Genomic DNA, 22,812 nt, shown 5'->3' with positions numbered 1-22,812 from the left:
AGCTTGGAAAGGAGATTGGACAAGTTTGTGAGCAGACCTTCTACAGTGTTCTCATGTGGGATAGCGATGAAGAAGCTTCTTGGCAAGTGGTTCAGCTATGTTATAGAAGCCACTATTCTGGTTGAAGTTGTCGGATATAGAAATAAGTGATGATTCCAAGATTCTTCGGTATTGAGTGTTGTCTTCTTTCTATCTGTACTCGACTGAAGAAGCCTACTGTGTAGGCGAAACGTTTCGAAATAAAGATACCTAACTGTTGCATATGTGTCTTACCTAAGAACCTATCGGTATTTTATACCATTTTAATGTTCACTGCTAATAATAAATCGGTTATTTCAGTAAAGCTTATGGCACTACCTAACGTTATAACATTTTAGCTCAAGCCAATGTCTTGAGCCCCGAGACAATTTGTCACTTTTCCTTAGAGATTTATTGGAGAGGTATTCCCGTGTCCGGGTATATCTGGAGAGGATTTCGGGGGCCAATGCCCCCGCGGCCCGATCTGTGACCAGACCTCGCGGTGGATCAGAGCCTGATCAACCAGGCTATTTCTGCTGGCCGCTCGCAAACCGACGTACGAACGATAGCCCAGTTGATTATGTACTGACTTTAGGTGCCTGTCCAGTGCCTACTTGAAAACAGCCAGGGGTCTATTGGTAATCCCCCTTATGTATGCTGGGAGGCTGTTGAATAGTCTTGGTCCCCCTAATAGTAACTGTGTTTTCTCTTAGCGTACTCGTGGCACCCCTGATTTTCACTTGTGGGGGGGGGGAATAATAACTTTTTTCTCTGATTCTCTCCAGGTTGAATGAATACCACGAGTGTTCTTCGTGTCAGCATAGTTGCTGATTCCCTGTATATCTATACTTTATCTGAGTATCATAGTACCATTCATATGTTTTACATAGTTGACCCCTTGCTAGGCTCTGTGACTAGCTTGCGTGATGTCACGTGATGCCGCATGAGAGCGCTGCGCTCCCAGCCTCGTCCTCAGTTCTCCACGCTTAGGTCTACAAACAGGCAAGCTGGGCTTGCCTGCTAATATGTGTTACCATCCAACGACTGTGTTTAACTCCAACCATCACATCTCTTGTAGATGAATGGTTCAGAGAACCGACATGTTGATGAATTAGACACATGTGCAACTCTTGGGTATCTTTATTGGGGAAACGTTTCGCCACACAGTGGCTTCATCAGTCCATACAAAGGAGAATCTTGAAGAACAGGAGGAGAATGAGGTAATCAGTCCCTCAACCTTGAGTCGATGTGGTCAGTCCATCATCGACTCAAGGTTGAGGGACTGATTACCTCATTCTCCTCCTGTTCTTCAAGATTCTCCTTTGTATGGACTGATGAAGCCACTGTGTGGCGAAACGTTTCCTCAATAAAGATACCCAAGAGTTGCACATGTGTCTAATTCATCACATCTCCACGAACCCTCCCGACATTCGCACTATCCTCTTTCCCCTCGCCATTAATGACCTCTTCCCTTTTCTCCCTTCCAACGATGTCGGGTTAAGATAAGATTTTATTCGGATTTTTAACCCCGGAGGGTTAGCCACCTAGGATAACCCAAGAAAAACAGTGTTTCATCGGGGGACTGTCTATCTTATTTCCATTGGGGTCCTTAAATCTTGTCCCCCAGGATGTGACCCTCACCAGGCGACTAACATCCAGGTATCTACTGGCCTGCTAGGTGAACGGGACAACAGGTGTAAGGAAACACGCCCAATGTTTCCACCCTTTCAGGGGATCGAACCACGGCTACTCAGTGTGAAGCGAGAGCTTTGCCTACCAGGCCACGGGCCATCGAAGACTACTTTCATGCTTCTCATTCACGGATACCATAAGGGGAAACGACCAGCACCGCTCTACTAGGACTGTCAGGTTAAACAATCAGTCAACCATATCTTAACAGTTTGTCCTATCTATTAGCAGGAATGCAAGGTTTCTGCCCGACGTCCACACTGCCCTAACACTGCCCCACACTTGCTCTCAATGACCCACCTTTGACGTACTCTGACTTTTAACGGAAACTAACCTATTGCAATTACTTTGATTTTCATTTTCTCATGCACTAACCTCCAGTGAAGTCGCTACACTAGTACACCATTACCCGTCACTTAAAACTAACCTTTGCACAGTCCTAATTCTGCCTAAGCCTCCTGGCAAATTTAACACTCACATTGATTATGATCATATTCTACGGCACCTAGTACATAAAGCTGCTTTAATTTTCCTCGAATCAAACTTAATTCTCTCCCATTCCACATGTGTTTTTTGGCCTCCACGGGTTTAGTGCTTTCAGTGAATCTAATAGTAATTGTAATTTAAATGAGACACAGCAGGTGCTGGTTAGATAACAGTGCCACGTAAACAGTGAAGATAACACTGTCAGCTACAGTGATCATTATTATTATATTCATTGTGAAGCGATAAACTCATAAGGGCCACACACCATATTGGGACTGAGAGGTAATTAAGCTTAATGCAAGGAAAGGGCGCGTAGCTCCAGATTCCTTGGATCAAGAACTTCTTATTAATAGGATATACCACTTGCAGAAGGTAACAAGAGAAGTGAGGACGAGTTATGGTAAGAGGAGGTAAGAGGAGAGTGCTTGACCCTCCTGACACTCAACGAGTGTGCCTTCATGCTAATGAAGGGCTCTTGATCCAAGGAATTACAGCTACCCTTCTCTGCTTCAAACTTGATTGCTTCCCATTCCCTAGGCGCCGTGTGACCTCTACGGGTTTAGCGCTTCCTCTTTATTACACTATTAACCCAGTTGCAGACTCCCTTCACGGAGTCTTGTCTAGCTAATGTTTAAATTATAATGGAGAGACATCAAGTGATTACATATGAGTCAGACTCAGAGCTGGGGGACCCAAGGTGGTGATAACACTGATATACAACCCTCCACCAAACAGCTGGAGACCAAGGCAGGAATATGACAAATGGGCTAAATCCGTATGGCTTATACAGCGTTGCTACTGCTTGGTGTTAAAGCCAATGTTAAGGAGCACGTCAGTTCCCCTGTTTTCTAATAATATGTCAGTTTTCCCCTATAATCTACCTGTCCGTAATTACTATCGCATTTGTTTTTTCTGCTTTCGTAAGGTGAAGTCTAGGAACTTTCATTAATTCATGGTGTAACTTAACAAATCTTTGAGGGCAATTGAGTTGCAAGTGTCTCAGATCAATGTCTGCCATGGGAGGAGGTACAAGTACCTCCTCGTCTTCTGGGACCAGCTGTCCCCAGGCCTAGCCCCATTCCCCGCCCCCACGGGGCTCGGAGGGAGAAGCTAGGCACCTTGGGCTGCCACAAACCCCGCCCACACTGGGCTCGAAGGGTGTGGCAGCTGCATAGCAGCAGACGATGTCAGGAGGTGCAAAGGCAGCAAGCACTACAGGTTATTTTTGGAGTCACCCCTAGCTTCGGATATTGCGTCCGAGCGCTGGGGAAGCTCGAGAATGCCTCTTGTGAGTGTTGCTGCTGCTAGTTCACTTGTCCGTTGCACTCTCTCTCCGAATGCTGGTTTGTGAGCCCCTGTTTTTATATTTGCCAAGCAAAACCCTAGAACAATAGTTTTATATCAGTCTTTCCTGAAAGTGTTCCAGAAGTGTTCTGACTGCAAAAGCAAAGTTTTGGGATCAAAATTTCTTTTTTTTAAATTTTGTTTAGTTATAAAGAATTGGGAAACGATGCTTATTTACAAGGAACACGACAAAAGTGAAATTTTTATTAGAGTGTAATTCTTTAACGGTCTTTGGTGGGAAGCCGGTTACTGAAATCAGGTGAGGATGTAGGCGTCCCGCTCTGATGGGGCTCACCAAGGGAGTCCACCGGATCTAATTGGAAACTTCAAGTTTCTATGACAAGTTTCTATTTATATATACAAAGGAACTTTTATTCATTTTCTTTTATCGGCCAGCTTTGGGCAACAAATCTTCCCTGAACATCGGGAAGTCGGGTTCAATACGGCTTATTCTCTCAGTGGCCCTAATAAACCCAACGAAGAAAGAAAGAAAAAAGGCCGTGTAACTCCGAGCATTACTCTCATATTTCCACTCATACGCTGTGTTTCTCTGCATCATTTGTGGTAGATAAGCTCAGCTATATATGATGCGTTCTAAAGTCACCGTGGCAGTGGCTGAGTAGCTTTGTTAAATATGTAAGTAAGCTATTTTTCCATGTTAAATATTCGTGTCTCAGCATGTTAAAATTTCTTCAGAGTACTTTATTATTACAGTGAAGTTGTGGTATAATTTATTGGAGTAATCCCCAGTTATCCTAGGTAACTTACACTGATAATTGTACTTATGTATACCTGTACTAGTGGCTTTCTTTTGTGATAACAATATTTTTGTTATATATAAACAACATTGTGTATACTGCGGAAAGAAATAAAGTTTGTTTACACATTTAGCTTGCTATAGAAGGAATATTATTTAGGACTGGACCCATAGGCACAATACCAGACAAGTGTGACCATGGTGTAATAGTGCACAAAATGCATCATAAAGGAATAACAGTAAAAGTTGGTAGATGTATCTATAACTTCCAAACAACTAGAACATAAAGGGTAATAGTAAACAGAGTAAAGTCTGAGGCAGCCACAGTGAAAAGCTGTTCCACAAGGCACAGTACTTGCCCCCATCCTGTTCCTTATCCTCATATCCGACATAGAGAAGTAAGCCACAGCACCATGTCATACTTTGCAGATGACATCCGAATTTTTATGGCAGCGTCATCCATTGATGACACTGAAAGACTCCAGCGGACATCAGCGAAATCTTTACATGGGCTGTGGAAAACAATATGAAGTTCAATGAAGAGAAATTTCAATTACTCCGATATGGAAAACTCGAGGAAATTAAAAGTGTATCGGAGTGTAAAACAAATTTCAATCACACAATAGAATGAAAAACTAATGTGAAGGACCTGGGAGTGACAATGTCAGAGGATCTCACTTTCAGAGATCACAACAATGTATCTACCACATCTGCTAGGAAAATGATAGGATGCATAATGAGAACCTTCAAAAGTAGGGATGCCAAGCCCATGATGATTCTCTTCAAATCGCTTGTTCTCTCTAGGCTGGAATATTGCTGTTCACTAATGGCCCCCTTCAAGGCTGGCGAAATTGCAGACCTGGAGAATATACAGAGAACTTTCACGGCAAGTATAAGCACAATAAAGCACCTAAATTACTCAGAATGGTTGAATTCCCTTCATTTTTACTCCCTGGAACACAGGCAAGAGATACGTGATAATATACACTTGGAAAATCCTAGAGGGACTAAGCCCAAATTTGAACACGAAAATCACTCCCTATGAGAGCAAATAACTGGGCAGGAGATCCAACATCCCCCCAATGAAAAGCAGGGGCGCCACGAGTACACTAAGAGACAACACAGTAGGTGTCAGTGGCCCAAGACTGTTCAACTGCCTCCCAGCATACATAAGGGAATTACAAATAGACCCCTGGCTGTCTTCAAGAAGGCACAGGACAGGCACCTAAAGTCAGTACCTGACTAGCTGGGCTGTGGTTTGTATGTTGGTTTGCATGCGGACAACAGTAACAGCCTGGTTGATCAGGCTTTGATCCACCATGAGGCCTGGTCATAGACCGGGCCGTGGGGACGTTGATCCCTGGAATACCCTCCAAGTAGACTCCAGGTAATTCACATATCTTTTCAAACATCCATATGCATTGTGTCCAAACTGCTGTTTAAACTCACTGAACATAATCAAAACATGTTTTAAACAAGTTGAATGATGCAACTGGATTCTGTGCCAATATTCTTCATGCAGTACAGTACACACACATTATGTGTTTGTGGCAGTAGTGGAACATAACTAGTACAGTGCAGTGTAGATGAGTACTTTTTTGATTTATAATTGATTTTAGTTTAAAATTAAATACTATTTTATAATACTTTATGTGGCTCTTGTACATTCAAAAATGTAATGAAAAGTATTATATGTGGCTCTTCTTATTGAAGAACTTGCTCACCCCTAGTACAGCTTCTCTTCACTTTACGACGTACTCATTTACCGATGACTCAGACTTACGAGGGGCTCTCTGACCAGTATGCATATCTCCTCTATTCTGATTTATTACAATATACAGCACACTACTGTATAAACATTTAAAAATATACTAAAAATGTCATAAATGGTGCAACTGTGACATTTTTATAAAATGTCAAAGATGTCTCTCCAGGTATGGTTGACCCACTACCATTATAGTATGCTCCTTGCTTAGTGATGAATTTATTTACTGACGTGGTCTTAGGAATGGAACTCCGTCGTTAAATGAGAAGAGGTTGTATATAGTAATCAGTTTAGTCATTAATTTTCATCTAAATATGTGTTATATAGTGTTGTAATGAGACAAAGATATGAGAAGGATTTGATAGATTTATTAATTACAGAAAGTACTATTTGTTTTACAGCCCCTTCATGAATTCCAAGAGCTGTACGAAATTATTCCTGGGTGATCTGGAAGTGGACGAGACGAAAATTTTTTTTGCCAGAAACAAGGAAGTTTCTAAAGTAGACGTTATTGGTACAGTGGTCCGCCTTCATGACTGTGAAAGCTTGCAAAAATTTGACAGTAAGATGGATGCTGTACTATTGATAATATATTATATTTGCAATGAAATGTGAGATAGGTTTTCAACTTTCTAAGTTAGTTATTTTTCAAGTTCTTAATATGAATGTAATTTGCTCCATTAAATTTAAAAATAAACTACCAACAAGTTGAGTATTGTTCCAGTTAAATATCTGTCTTGTGATGTCCATGCACTTCAGGAAACAGGGAATGAAGGATAGTATGTACTCTCATACATTCCCCTCTTTGCTTCCACGGACAAAGTTCTTTGTCTCCACAGACTCCTAAGTGCACCACTCACACTTTTCCCCTCATCAATTCTGTGATTCACCTCATCCTTCATAGACGCATCTGCTGACATGTCCACTCCTGAATATCTGAAGACATTCACCTCCTCTATACTCTCTCCCTCCAATCTGATATCCAGTCTTTCGTCACCTAATCCTTTTTGTTATCCTCATCACCTTACTCTTTCCTATACCATTCACTTTTAATTTTCTTCTTTTACATACCCTACCAAATTCATCCACCATATATATTTATACACCATAGAGAGGTTGCTGGCCCAGTGATTTATGTGCTAGCCTGGGGTTTATTTGGTATGGTTTATTTGTAATCGTGTCATTATGATTTTGTGAGTCATCTGTTATATTTTCCCAAGGTGAACTTGCTTGCATCATTTAACTACACTTAAATTGGCACAAACAAAATTTTTTACTGTGCTGTAATCAGAAGCTGTATTTTATTAAAAGTATGCACATACAGTGGACCCCCACCTTACGATATTAATCCGTTCCTGAGAGCTCATTGTATGCCGAAATTATCGTAAGGTGAATTAATTTTCCCCACAAGAAATAATGGAAATCAAATTAATCCGTGCAAGACACCACAAAGCATGAAAAAAAATTTTTTTTTTACCACATGAAATATTAATTTTAATACACACAAACTGACACTTACCTTTATTGAAGATCTGGTGATGATTGATGGGATGGGAGGAGGGGAGAGTGTGGAAGTTGTTAATGTTTAGAAGGGGAATCCCCTTCCATTAGGACTTTAGGTAGCACGTCCTTTTCCGGGGTTACTTCCCTTCTTCTTTTAATGCCACTAGGATCAGCTTGAAAGTCACTGGACCTCTGTCGCACAACATATCTGTCCATAGAGCTCTGTACCTCTCGTTCCTTTATGATTTGTCTAAAGTGGTTCACAACATTGTCATTGTAATAGTCACCAGCATGGCTTGCAATAACTGTGTGAGGATGATTTTCATCCATAAAGGTTTACACTTCAAGCCACTTTGCACACATTTCCTTAATCTTTGAAGTAGGCAACTTCTTCAATTTCTCTCTCCCCTCCTCCGAAGCAGTTTCTTCAGGTCTGGCCTCTTGCTGTTGAAGATGATCTTGCAGCTCATCAGTGGTTAGTTCTTCATTGTCCTCCTCCACCAACTCTTCTACATCCTCCCCACTAACCTCCAACCCCAAGAACTTCCCCAATGCCACAATTGATTCCACAACTGGCATACGTTTCTCAAGGTTAGCCTCAAATCCTTCAAAATCCCTTTTGTCTACACATTCTGGCCACAGTTTCTTCCAAGCAGAGTTCAAGGTCCTCTTAGTCACTCCCTCCCAGGCCTTACCTATAAGGTTTACACAACTGAGGATACTAAAGTGATCTTTCCAAAACTCTCTTAGAGTCAATCGAGTGTCTGAGGTCACTTCAAAGCACTTTTGAAACATAGCTTTTGTGTAGAGTTTTTTGAAGTTTGAAATGACCTGCTGGTCCATGGGCTGCAGGAGAGGAGTGGTATTAGGAGGCAAAAACTTGACCTTAATGAAGCTCATGTCCCCAGAAAGTCGCTCTCCCAAGTCTGAAGGATGACCAGGAGCATTGTCTAATACCAGGAGGCACTTAAGGTCCAATTTCTTTTCCATTAGGTAATTTTTCACAGTGGGGGCAAATGCATGGTGTAACCAGTCATAGAAAAAGTCCCTAGTGACCCATGCCTTAGTGTTTGCCCTCCACAGCACACACAAATTAGCCTTAAGGACATTGTTTTGCCTGAACACTCTGGGAGTTTGAGTGATACACCAATAAAGGCTTCATTTTGCAATCACCACTAGCATTAGCACACATCAAGAGAGTAAGCCTGTCTTTCATAGGCTTATGTCCTGGGAGTGCCTTTTCCTCCTGAGTAATGTAGGTCCTGTTTGGCATTTTCTTCCAAAACAGGCCTGTTTCGTCACAATTAAACACTTGTTCAGGTTTCAGTCCTTCACTGTCTATGTACTCCTTGAATTCCTTCACATATTTTTCACCCGCTTTTTGGTCCAAACTGGCAGCCTCGCCATACCTTGTCACACTATGTATGCCACTACGATTCTTAAATCTCTCAAACCAACCTTTGCTGGCCCTAAATTCACTTACATCACCACTAGTTGCAGGCATTTTTCTAATTAAATCCTCATGCAACTTCCTAGCCTTTTCACATATGATTGCTTGAGAGATGCTGTCTCCTGCTATCTGTTTTTTGTTTATCCACACCAATAACAGTCTCTCAACATCTTCGAGTACTTGCGATCTCTTGTTTCGAAAACAAAGTTACACCTTTTGCAAGAACAGCTTCCTTGATTGCCGTTTTGTTGGCCACGATAGTAGCGATGGTTGATTGGGGTTTGATATACAACCTGGCCAGCTCCGAGACACGCACTCCACTTTCGTACTTAGCAGTTATCTGTTTCTTCATTTCCATAGTAATTTTCACCTTTTTTACTGCACGGTTGGCACTAGAAGCTTTCTTGGGGCCCATGGTGACTTATTTTGCAGGTACAATCACTAAAAACGTTGTGATAATATGAAATGTACCGATTGTATGCGTGGATGCGACTGCACTGGCTGGCTTGCAAACACTGGCACCCACGGGGCAGCTGAGGTGCGCTCAGGCCACACGTGGGACGCGTCCCGGACCACGACGAATCATGTGAGACAAGGCAAAATTTTTGCGTTAAAATGTATCGTATGGTGGATTTAACATAATGCAATGCCATCGCAAGGTGCGGGTCCACTGTATTAATTAAAAACAGTGGATTTAACTTTATTGTATAAGTGTAAATTTTTTATGGTATTTTATTTCTTTTAATAAATGCTGACCTAAAACTTACTTGATGTACTTCATGTAATGTGGATCTTGGAAATTTCTACTGGCATGTATACAGTATTGTTTAAATTTTGTCACAAATGTAGCTTTTTTTTCTTCCAAATATGTGAATTTATTAAAGAAAAAATATGAACAGAGAACTGGTATGGTGCACCATGTCAAGCCTCTTTACCTGATGAGATGCATAGATACAGATTTTCTTTTTTAAGTGTTTTTTTATAATTTATTTTCAAATTGTGAAATTATCAAGATCTGAATCTGAATTTACTTTTACCTAGATTAGAATAATGTGCAGCTGACAGTAGTTAAGAAATGGCACATACTGCTTAACCCTTTCACTGTCTAAAATCCCAAAATTAAAATTGCTCTTATTTATATTCAGAAGAAAAATGTTACAGTGGTCCCTCAATAATCGTCCGGCTCGATAGTCGCCCTTCTCGGAAATTGTCGCGTTATTTTCGTCCAAACATTGGCTCGCAAATGATCGGTTGACTCACTAATCATCCTTCGTTCGGGATGCATACTCACACTCTAAGCTGCCTCGCCCTCCCTTCCCAGCCAGTGTGCCATTGTTTACCAGTGAGCGATGGTCCCCTCACTTGTTCATACGAAATGTTTCATAATATTCCATTCATTTTAGTTCTTGCAAGTGCTAAATATGCTACCATGGCTCCAAAGAAAGCTCCTAGTGCCAAGCCTTTGGTAAAGAAGGTGAGAAATATGATTGAATTTAAGAAAAACATCATTGAACAATATGAAAGTGGCGTACGTGTGGCCGAACTGGCCAGGATGTATAACAAATTCCGTACAACCATATCTTCCATTGTTGCCAAGAAAAAGGAAATCAAGGAAACTGTTGTTGCAAAGGGGGTAATTATGCTGACAAAAATGAGATCACCAGTACTCGAAGAGGTTGAGAAGTTATTAAACCATACCCCCGGCCGGGATTGAACCCGCGGTCATAGAGTCTCAAAACTCCAGCCTGTCGCGTTAGCCACTAGACCAGCTAGCCACAATAAGATTCATCCAACTAGGTATATTTCTACACCATAGGAAAGTTAGCACAGGCACCTCTGTAACCACAAATGCAAGTTTTTACAGACGAATCTCCAGCTAGCGTGGCCGTGACGAACTCTAGCTCAAGTCCCTTCACTGCCGTCAGCATGACTCAAGAAATCGTAATGACACGATTGCAAACAAACCATACCCCCGGCCGGGATTGAACCCGCGGTCATAGAGTCTCAAAACTCCAGCCCGTCGCGTTAGCCACTAGACCAGCTAGCCAGCCAGCTAGACCTAGCTAGCTGGTCTAGTGGCTAACGCGACGGGCTGGAGTTTTGAGACTCTATGACCGCGGGTTCAATCCCGGCCGGGGGTATGGTTTGTTTGCAATCGTGTCATTACGATTTCTTGAGTCATGTTGACGGCAGTGAAGGGACTTGAGCTAGAGTTCGTCACGGCCACGCTAGCTGGAGATTCGTCTGTAAAAACTTGCATTTGTGGTTACAGAGGTGCCTGTGCTAACTTTCCTATGGTGTAGAAATATACCTAGTTGGATGAATCTTATTGTGGCTAGCTGGTCTAGTGGCTAACGCGACGGGCTAGAGTTTTGAGACTCTATGACCGCGGGTTCAATCCTGGCCGGGGGTATGGTTTGTTTGCAATCGTGTCATTACGATTTCTTGAGTCAGTCTTGAGAAGTTATTATTGGTGTGGATAAACAAGAAACAATTAGTAGGAGATAGTCTTATGACATCGATTATTTGTGAAAAGGCTAGGCAGTTGCATGACAATCTGGTAAAGAAATTGCCTGCAACGAGTACTGATAATTATGAATTTAAGGCCACCAAAGGTTGGTTTGAGAGATTTAAGAAGCGTAGTGGCATACACAGTGTGATAAGGCATAGTGAAATGTGGGGTAGGATGGAATGATTTATGGAGAAACATCACCCTGAGATTGATGTTGCAGGCCATATTGGCAATTTGTACAGTGACTGAGTCTTGGCCCATTTTAGGGAAGTTTTAAAGAGATGCCAGAAACAGAGCTCTCTGGAAACTTTTTTTGTGAGACAGGACTCCAGTGACTCTCAAGCTGGTCCTAGTGGCATTAAGAAACAGAGAAGAGAAGTAACCCCAGAAAAGCACTTGGTACCTGAGGTGTTGATGGAAGGGGATTCCCCTTTCAAACAGTAACTGACCCAATCTCTCTCCTCCTCCAGTCTTCCATACACTAAGAAGAATCACCAATAAAGGTAAGTGTTATGCTGTTAATGTTTCATTCATCATGTCCCATTGTATTGTTTATGTACTACATCTATATTTCATGTAAAAAAAATTTTTGTTTTAATACTTCTGGGTGTCAGGAACGGATTAATTGTATTTACATTATTTCTTATGGGGAAAATTGATTTGAAAATCATGTATTTCGATAATCGTTGCACTTCCAGGAACGGATTAACGATGATAAATGAGGGACCGCTGTATTTTTCTTATCAATTAAATAAGTACATTTTTCTGGTGGTAATGGAAAAAAATTCCTTTGTACTTCTTGAGGTATAAAGGTGTGAAGTTGAAGGTTGACAACCCACTGATGACCTCATCGGTAGTTGGCATGCACTCCACATTTTTCTCTTATATTTTATTTTGTACTTTTTTTGGGGGGTGGGGTGGGGGGGGTTAAAATTTTTGCATTTTCCAGTAACTTTTGTGGCCGGTGAGACCCATATATACATATATCAACCAGTTTTATTCAGCACAATGCCCACACTAATAATGTCATCAGTACATTGTGTACAAAATATTTATGCAACGTAAACACAAACCAGTACACATGTTTCTCATTACTACTGTTTTAACATTTGTGTATATATACAGGCGCTGATCATTTTCCTAGAATTAATGTAGTCTGTGGAAGTCCTTGGAAACACAGCTCCATATACTACAACAGTGTTTTGCACACACTGCACATGAAGCTTGTGTGTCTATGCTTTGGTGGCACCTTGTGTGTGCACACACGTAACATGAAAGTGATCACTAAGCTGCAAATGGGAGATATTTGGTAATCATCTTGCAGTATATTTCCAGTGTCCTAAGCATTACTTTTGGTCATTTACATATATGTTTGAAACTAAGGAACTCATCGTCAGTTCCATAATTCATGTTTTTGAAACTCACTGAGGAACAAAACAGATTTTTTTATATACTGTGCACATTCACTGCACAGACCCATATTTGAGGGCACTTCGATTATGATGTCGATCCATATAATGGCACTAGCCTCAGTGACGTAGGTCTACTTAACAGTGAAAAGGTTAGAGATTAAAAAATCCAGCAGTGTTAGGCTTGATTAGTCACCTGAGCAAATCTGTACTGCATACGGTGAACTATGGCAGAAATTAAGTTGCCACAGAAAAGCAAATTTTCGTAGCGAGAGAAGCCTGCACTGTATAGTAAAAAAAAAACTTCTGCTACTGATTTTCAATTATACAATATATTAATAGTTTCAGTACTTTATTTAATTAGTTAGTATAAGGACACACACAAAATTTAATGCTTTAAAAGAACCTTTTGTATTTCCAGTTGATGATGGGACTGGCATAATTCAGTGTGTAAAATTTCATGCTGATGATTCCGAGGATGAGTGTTCTTCTGTTGATGAAGAGGATGCAAGCAGTGATGAAGATGCTTTGGAAGAATTAAAGGACATTTTGATAAAGCCACTGCCTCCTCTAGAGCTTGGTGATTTAGTGAACATCCGAGGATATCTTAATGTTTATAAAGAGCAACCACAAATTATTGCTTACACCTTACGTATCCTTTGAAAATATGGAAAATTGAATTAAACCTTGTATCTTATTGATTGCATTCATAATTTTCAAATATGGCTTAGTATAAAATTATATTTCAGTACAGTAAGTAAGTTGGAGCCTTGAGATTCTGTAAAATAGTGCACAACGACACTTGCAGTATCATATTTTTGTAGAATGGAATGAAGAAAATGCGTTTGTACAACAATTATTCTAAATATTTGCAGGCATACCTTGCTAATATGATGCTTTTCAATTATTATTTTATTTTATTTATTAACATATTGGCCAATTCCCACCAAGGCAGGGTGGCCCGAAAAAGAAAAACTTTCATCATCATTCACTCCATCACTGTCTTGCCAGAGGGGTGCTTTACACTAGTTATAAAACTGCAACATTAATACCCCTCCTTCAGAGTATAGAGACTGTACTTCCCATCTCCAGGACTCAAGTGCGGCCTGCCGGTTTCTCTGAATCCTTTCAGAAATGTTACTTTGCTCACACTCCAAAAGCATGTCAAGTATTAAAAACCATTTGTCTCAATTCACTCCTATCAAATACGCTCACGCACGCTTGCTGGAAGTCCAAGCCCCTCACACACAAAACCTTTACTCCCTCCCTGTAACCCTTTCTAGGTTGACCCCTACCCCGCCTTGCCTCCACTACAGATTTATACACTCTTGAAGTCATTCTGTTTTGTTCCATTCTCTACATGTCCGAACCACCGCAGCAACCCCTCCGCAGCCCTCTGGATGATAGTTTTGGTAATCCCACACCTTCTCCTAATTTCCAAGCTACGACTTCTCTGCATTATATTCACACCACACATTGCCCTCAGACATGACATCTCCACTGCCTCCAGCCTTCTCCTCGTTGCAACATTCATCACCCTTGCTTCACACCCATACAAGAGTGTTGGTACAACTATACTCACATATTTAGCACTTCGTTTTGATTATAATAATAATAATATACTCACATACATTCCCCTCTTTGCTTCCACGGACAAAGTTCTTTGTCTCCACAGACTCCCAAGTGCACCACTCACCCTTTTTCCCTCATCAATTCTATGATTCACCTCATCCTTCATAGACCCATCTGCTGACACATCCACTCCTAATATCTGAAGACATTCACCTCCTCTATACTCTATCCCTCTAATCTGATATCCGATCTTTCGTCACCTAATCTTTTTGTTATCCTCATCACCTTACTCTTTCCTATATTCACTTTTAATTTTCTTCTTTTACATTTTTTTTTTTAACAAGTTGGCCGTCTCCCACCGAGGCAGGGTGACCCAAAAAGAAATAAAATCCCCAAAAAGAAAATACTTTCATCATCATTCAACACTTTTACCTCACTCACACATAATCACTGTTTTTGCAGAGGTGCTCAGAACACAACAGTTTAGAAGCATATATGTATAAAGATACACAACGTATCCCTCCAAACTGCTAATATCCTGAAACCCCTCCTTTAGAGTGCAGGCATTGTACTTCCCATTTCCAGGACTCAAGTCCGGCTATATAAAAATAACCGGTTTCATACCGGTTTACATACCCTACCAAATTCATCCACCAACCTCTGCAACTTCTCTTCAGAATCTCCCAAAAGCACAGTGTCATCAGCAAAGAGCAACTGTGACAACTCCCACTTTTTGTTTGATCTTTATCTTTTAACTCCACACCTCTTGCCAGGACCCTTGAATTCACTTCTCTTACAACCCCATCTATAAATATATTGAACAACCACGGTGACATCACACATCCTTGTCTAAGGCCTACTTTTACTGGGAAATAATCTCCCTCTCTCCTACATATTCTAACCAGAGCCTCACTATCCTCGTAAAAGCTCTTCACTGCTGTCAGTAACCTACCTCCTATACCATACACCTGCAACATCTGCCACATTGCCCCCCTACCCACCCTGTCATATGCCTTTTCCAAATCCATAAATGCCACAAAAACCTCTTTACCCTTATCTAAATACTGTTCACCTATATGTTTCACTGTAAACACTTGGTCTACACACCCCCTACCTTTCCTAAAGCCTCCTTGTTCATCTGCTATCCTACTCTCCATTTTACTCTTAAGTCTTTTAATAATAACTCTACCATACACTTTACCAGGTATACTCAACAGACTTCTTCCCCTATAATTTTTGCACTCGTTTTTATCTCATTTGCCTTTATACAAAGGAACTATACATGCTCTCTACCAATCCCTAGGTACCTTACCCTCTTCCATACATTTATTAAATAATAGCACCAACCACTCCAAAACTATATCCCCACCTGCTTTTAACATTTCTATCTTTATCCCATCAATCCCAGCTGCCTTACCCCCTTTCATTCTACCCACACTCACAACTGGCTCTTCCTCACTCCTCACTTTTTGATTATATTCATGTTTATTATTTTTCGACAGTAACATGCACATCAGCTGGCTGGTGCCATTTTGTTACTTGCACTCAGTGTGTTTACAGCATTTGTGCACTTCTTGTATTGGCATTGTATTCTGCTACTTTTCAAAACTTTTTGCATGTTATTGTTATTGTAATTGAAGGCAGGCCTCGTTTATACAGCAGGTTAGGGTTTGGGCTACTGATGTAAAGCGAAAATTACTGTGTGAAATATAGCCTTTTTTCACTTTCAAATGCATATAAAAACCTGATAGCATGTTTACATTATCCATATATTAAGTGAGCTAGGCCTAAAAAATTCATATACAGTACACACATTTCTTACTATAAACTAAGGATGAAAATATTTTAAGGTAAGTGACAAATATATTTATTGTAGGAAGTCTGAATAAATGAAGAATGGGTATACGTAACTGAAAATGCTGCATTAGCAAAATGCCGTAAAATAGGGCCTGCTCGTATTAATTACAGTACAATGGCTCTAGTTTTAATGCTAGTGAAAAGAAGTTTCAAGTATCTTACTTTAAATCAAAAGCTAGAGTAAGTAAGAAATGTCAAATACTGAGACAGGCTGTAAGTTAGGTTTGGTGCACCAAACAGTTAGTATAGTATACCTGGAGAGTGTTTTGAGGGTCAGTGCCCGAGCTGCCTGGTCTGTGACCAGGCTCCGTGATGGATCAGGGCTGTGTGCTGGCTGCACACAAGCCAGCATACCAACTACAGCCTGACTGGTCAGGTACTGATTTTAGGTGCCTGTCTAGCACCTTGAGAACAGCTATGGGTCTATTGGTAAACCCTCTTATAGAATTATCAAAGCTTATTGCTTGGGTAGCATTGAAAATTAGGTTGGGTGAAGGACCAGCCTAGTATGGGCCAACAGACCTCCTGCAATGTTTCTTATGTTCTTATGTATGTTGGAAGGCAGTTGAAAAGTCTTGGGCCCCTGACATTTATTGTGTTGCCTCTTAGCGTAATCGTGACACCCCTGCTTTTCAGTGGGGGATGTTGCATCTCTTGCCAAGTCTTTTGCTTTCATAGGGAGTGATTTTCATGTGCATATTTGGAACTAGTCCCTATAAGATTTTCCAAGTGTATATTATCGTGCATCTTTCTCGCCTGTGTTCCAGGATATACAAATCAAGGGACTTCAAAGGAGAAGTTCTTGAAATATTTTGGGGAAATATTTTGTTAGTGGGATGAATTATAAAGGACCTGCCTAGTATGGGCCAACAGGCTTGCTGCAGTGTTCCTCCTTTCTTATGTTCTTATGAAAGAAATTAAAAGTGCTATTCTAGTGGACATGAAAGTGATAAGAAAGTGAGACAGCCTTATTGCTGATATGGAGAAAGTTTTAGTGGTCTGGTTAGATCAAATCAACCACAACATTCCTTTAACCCTTTGAGTGTCACAAGCCCCTTTCTGAAACTGTCATTCTGTCGCAAAATTTTTGGAAAAAAAAAAATTATGAAATGATAGAGAATCTTTTCCCGATGGTAATGACACCAAAAGTACGAAATTTGGTCGAAAACTCACGGAATTACGCTCCCGCGAAGTTAGCGGTCTTGGCAACATATATGCATCGGCGATTTCGCCAACTTTGAGCCCTGTTTTCGTTGTTCCAGTTGACCAAACTCATAGCTATTTCTTTAGAACTCCATTTTTTCTATCAGTTGAGTACAAGAAACCGCCCATTTACCGATTTGAACTACCCAATAAAGTGGTCAGAAATTGGCAATTTGGCCAATTTGACGCAAATTAAAAAAGATGCCAATTTCAAAATAGGGTCCAGAATAAACAATGTAGACATTCTTGGCACTAAAATAACATAACATATCCTCTGTTTATTAGTCACATCTCTAGGCCCCTCTTATATTACTATTGCTTTCTATTTTGATTTTTTATTCATACAAAAAATACAAAATTTACTGTTATGCAGACTACTGCATTATTACAAAAATGGTATAAATAATATCAGTGCACTAGTGAAAGAATATTAGAATCCCCAGTTGACATGTATTGGACGTGTGGTGTGATTTGCTTACTCCTGAACATTGGTAAAAATCAAACATTTCCGCTACTTTGAGCTCAATTTCACGGTCATTTTCATCATGAAACTAATCAAAATCATCTCTATTTCTGTAATATGTTTTCCATTTTATCACGTGAGACCATGAAAATGAGAATACAATGATAAATACTATACGAAAATATACCTCAAAGTCGGCATTTTAATTAAAAAAAAACGGTCAGTTTTTTCTCATTATGCACTGCATGCTGCAGGATTTTTTTATGTGGTGCACACTGACCACACAGACCCATTCTCTCACATGTAGGCCTACCAGCTTTCTCCCGCTTGATTTGAAGCCGCTAGAATTTACGCGTATAAATACGTCCGAAACAGTGGCGCGTAAGATGTATATATACGACTGAAACAGTCAAAGGGTTAAGCGAAGTCGTAATCCAGAGCAAGGCTCTTTTCAATTCTATGAAGCCAGAGAGAGGTGAGATAGCTGCATAAGAGAAGTTTGAAGCTAGCGAAGGTTGACTCACGAGGTTTAAGGAAAGAAGCAATCTCCACAATCTCCACTTTTATAAAAGTGCAGGGTGAAGCAGCCAGTTCTGTAGCATGCTACAGAAAAATCCTTTGTGACAGGAAGCATTAGTCAGTGAGGCAAACTTTGTTGTTGTCTTGTATTAAGACAGTGCCATACCCACCCCAGCCTTCAGTAGCAAGTAGGCCTACCTTTCAACAGCTTTCACCATAAGCAAAGGACAAAAATATTTTAAGGTTAGCAATATTGTACTGTAGCATTTTTTTTTATAAATGTTTACTTTTGCATCTTTTTTTTTAGGCCTAGCACTGTTGTGCACATAATAAATGATAGCGTAAACATGCTTTTAGTTTTTATATGTACTATAGAGTGGAAAAAAGGCTGTGATTTGCTTTAAGGTGATATTTGCTTTATGTTGGTGGTCTGGAACCTAACTTGCCGTAGTAGCGAGGTGTGGCTATATATGTATGTATGATGTAGAACTATAAAAATGGCATAGTATGGTAAAGGATTTCATCTAAAGAAACTGACTGATTAAATCTTGGAAATTTTATTGAAAGGACTGAATCAACTGATTTTGATAGAATGCACAATTAAAATACATATTAAAGCAGCCTTGAAAAGTAAATATAGGCTGTGCTCTCGGTAAATATGGGCTTACCATTCTGTGGACAGGCTCCCCATGGTTTGTAGTTTTCTTACCTAAGGCCAAGAACTGGTTAGACTCTTTCCTTGGATCAAGCATGATTTCCTCCCATTTCTTGTCACTGTATGACTCCCATTGGTATATAATTTAATACTGGCTTTGCCTAACAGTAGTCTTCAGACAGTAACTTTGTCATGTAGAAGGCAGTAATGGCAGAAACCCTCGAGAAGCAATGATGGAATGGATGTTGTCTGTGCCTGTGGCTGCAGGAGAGGGCCCAACTAACTTATGTCACTACAATCCAATTTCTGTGAAGTCATCAGCACATCCCTTCGGAGGGGTTGCATTTTGAGGCTTTCCTGACGTAAATTGATTTTTTTTTTCCCTGGTAATGACCAACATTAGTTGTGGGGCTATCCCATGCAGAGAGCTCCCTGGAAATTCAGGAACCCTGCCAACTTCGTCCTTAACCTGGCCACTTTTTTTCCTCAACTGTAACTCTGACCCCCAAGTCACACATTTCTAACTGTTCCTTGTCACTCAGATAGGGGGGTTCAATGATGGGTGCCAATGACAGTGGCATGGCATTGTGGATGATGTGTACATTGCTTGGTCAGACTAAGCACTTTTGCATGCCAGTGACTGCAAGGATACTTTCACAGATACACCCTCAGACTAGGCTAAGAGGGATCTTAATCATTTCTAATCAATACAGTAAATATACGTTTAAGAACGATGACAGTAATAGCATTTAGTGTAGTTTAGTTTGTGGTCACATTTAAATACAGTATAACTGCTCTATCTTTTTCTCCAAGTTTTGAATTTTGTTCTTGATAACTATATAACTAATAATTCTGACACTATTGCTCCTTAACATTTATCACAGGTCGTGTTTCTGACTCAAATGAAGAGTGGTTTCGTATCATGGAAATTGATGCTAAACTGAGAGCAAGTGAAACTTCTGCATCATCAGCTAAGAAAAGTATTCGGGGACAAAGAGTATAGTCTGCATGTTGAAGATCTTTGTATTATTGCTCAGTATCCAGTAGTAAATGTAGAGAATTGTTCAAATTTATGTGAACATGGAATGTGAAAGTACAAACCGTTTGGAAAGCATTCGCCAAAAGGCACGGTACAGTGACCAAGCTTCTCGACTAAAGAAAAGAAACATAGCTCGTGATGTTCGCCGTTTACACTTGGATGATGTAGTAAAAAAGTTAAAGGTACTGTATCATATTCTCAAGGATAACATTTAAGTTTGGTCTTTATTACATTAGTGTAATTTAATTGGTATTTTTTTCATTTATTGTCTGTCATATTCTTTAGCTTATTTGTTTGTTGTAGGTGCCTTCAACAGAAGAATTTTCAAGACTGTCTTCTCAACTAAAGAGGCAAAAGAACGTGGAGATCTTGCAGAGAATACGTCTTGGTCTGAGCAGTAGTCAAGAAAATATCACCATTTTCTTGAATATGCAAGGTGCATTATATTCATTAATTGGATGCTTGACAAGTAAGTAATGTTTATTGATATTTTCTTGACCACGAATAGCTATTTTCTGGTTTTTGATGATGGCGTTGAACTTTATAACAGAAATATGTGGATGCATAAATATCTTAGTAATGGAGTTTTGTTTCTTTGCTTTTTCAAAGTACAGTACTTCAAACACTGTTTGATTTATTAATGCAATTTGTATTTTAAGCATAAAATATAGAAATCTACTAGAGTAGTTATTTCATACAGGTATCATAACTTTCCATTTTAATCTAATATTTTAGTTTTCTGGTTTACTTTATAAAATTAATCTCCATCTTAGGTCATGAGGCAAGTGTAGAGAGAGAAGCTGCATGTACTCTAGTCAACATAGCTCTCGGAACTGAGAAACAGTGTTTAGAAGTGTGTCAGAGGGCAGGAATATACCTTATTTTGCAAATGACTAACACTAATCCTGACCTCCAGGTAAGGAAAAAAAAACTTTTTTGTACTCCTTTTCATGTTGCAGGGTATGGTAACATAAAATGTCATTATAAGAAACTAGAAACGCTTCATAAAAATTGCTGTATCCACTTCTGTAATATGCTTTTTATTTAATACTGTATGGCTACATGATGAATTAGACACATGTGCAACATCTAGGTATTCTCTATTTTCTTTGTCTTTCAACAAACTGGCTGTATCTAGTTGTACTATAGCTCATTCTAGCTCAAAACATAGACTCCACAAAAGTCATTATATTAGACCTTAGTGCAATTACAAGTGAGAGTCTTGTTCTATTTTAAATTTGTATTTTTATATTACTAGTTTATACCTAGTTGTACTTTAGTTCATTCCAGCACAACACATAGACAACATCAACTTCATTATGTGTAGTAGTGACTATACTCTATATGACCAAAATACTCTAGCTATATACTTATCCAAGCTTCCCACCACTACAGATATCAGTACTAGAACTCAACACATAACTCAGGATATAAATAACCATAATTTAAACCTAGAAGATGATTGATTACGTTGACCCTGATCTAAACCTCCATAATCTGACACCCAATCAAAACCTATTGGAAAGTAACTGCCTTTATTACACAGCATCACAAGCCAGCACTATCCTAAACAATGCTAAAAGCCTATCAGTACTTAACTACAACATCAGGTCCTTGAGCAAACACTATGATGACCTCCTGGCACTCCTTGAATCACTAAAGACACCCTTCTCCTGCATTATTCTTACTGAGACCTGGCTTAAGCAGGACACAATAGATATCTACCCTCTACCAGGATACACAGCAATTCACAACTGCAGACCAAACCAAGTTGGGGGTGGTATTGCAATCTATTACTCTAACCAATTATCTTGTATTAGCACCACTTGCTTTAGTGATGAATATGGGGAATACATTTTTGCTAATTTTACTGTAAAAAACCTTAAGACACCTATAACAATCGGTGCCATCTACCGGATACCTCACACAAACATCCCAAATTTCAGTGAGAAATTAAAGTCACTAATAACAAACAGACAAATGAATAAGCACCACCTTCTCTTAGCTGGAGACTTCAACATCAACCTTGGCTTACTAGATGATCAGCCTGTAACTGATTTCATCAACAATATGAACAACACACTTCTCATACCAACAATAACTAAACCAACCAGGCTCACTGAGACAAGTGCAACCATAATAGACCACATATGGACCAATATACTAGCCCCCCTTAAATCAGGGATAATCACAGATAGCACTACGGACCACTACCCTACCTTCCTCCTGACAAATATTAATAAACCACCACTTGAATACAACAAAGTCTCATTTAGACTCCATGACGAGGCCTCAATAAGGAAGTTCACAACTGACCTAGAGATTGTTGACTGGCCTACAGAATTCTCCAAGGCCAATGGTATTGATGACTGGACAGACATTTTTCTTAACAAATTACTTAGACTATACAACAAACATTGTCCTATAAAAACGAAACAGATCACAAACAAACGGCTTGGTTGCCCATGGCTAACCAGCACCATTCTGAAATCCATAGACAAGAAACACCAATATGAAAAACAATATAGACAGGGCTTAATACACAAAGATATTCTTAAACACTATTCATCA

General features: G+C 39.8%; 1 protein-coding gene across 5 annotated transcripts in view; it reads left to right on the top strand.

Annotated features, from left to right (window-relative positions):
• Positions 1-3,442: 3,442 nt before the first annotated feature.
• LOC128694235 (transmembrane and coiled-coil domain-containing protein 6) overlaps positions 3,443-22,812 on the top strand; it is a 62,773-nt gene continuing 43,403 nt past the window's right edge. The window contains exons 1-6 of one of the 5 annotated variants that reach the window (XM_053784255.2): positions 3,443-3,536; positions 6,461-6,621; positions 13,355-13,585; positions 20,087-20,423; positions 20,545-20,710; positions 21,015-21,157. In XM_053784255.2, the coding sequence (XP_053640230.1) occupies positions 20,283-20,423; positions 20,545-20,710; positions 21,015-21,157 (450 nt within the window). In that variant the 5' untranslated portion in view covers positions 3,443-3,536; positions 6,461-6,621; positions 13,355-13,585; positions 20,087-20,282. Of the gene's footprint in view, positions 3,537-3,981; positions 4,174-6,311; positions 6,331-6,460; positions 6,622-13,354; positions 13,586-20,086; positions 20,424-20,544; positions 20,711-21,014; positions 21,158-22,812 lie in introns of those variants that run through there. The other 4 variants (XM_053784253.2, XM_053784256.2, XM_070093553.1 and 1 more) reach the window with 4 other exon arrangements.

This window comes from Cherax quadricarinatus, chromosome 43 (genome assembly GCF_038502225.1).
Source record: "Cherax quadricarinatus isolate ZL_2023a chromosome 43, ASM3850222v1, whole genome shotgun sequence".
Lineage (NCBI taxonomy): Eukaryota > Metazoa > Arthropoda > Malacostraca > Decapoda > Parastacidae > Cherax > Cherax quadricarinatus.
The sequence above is the reverse complement of the archived record's forward strand: the minus strand, read 5'-3'. Positions and strand labels throughout refer to the sequence as shown.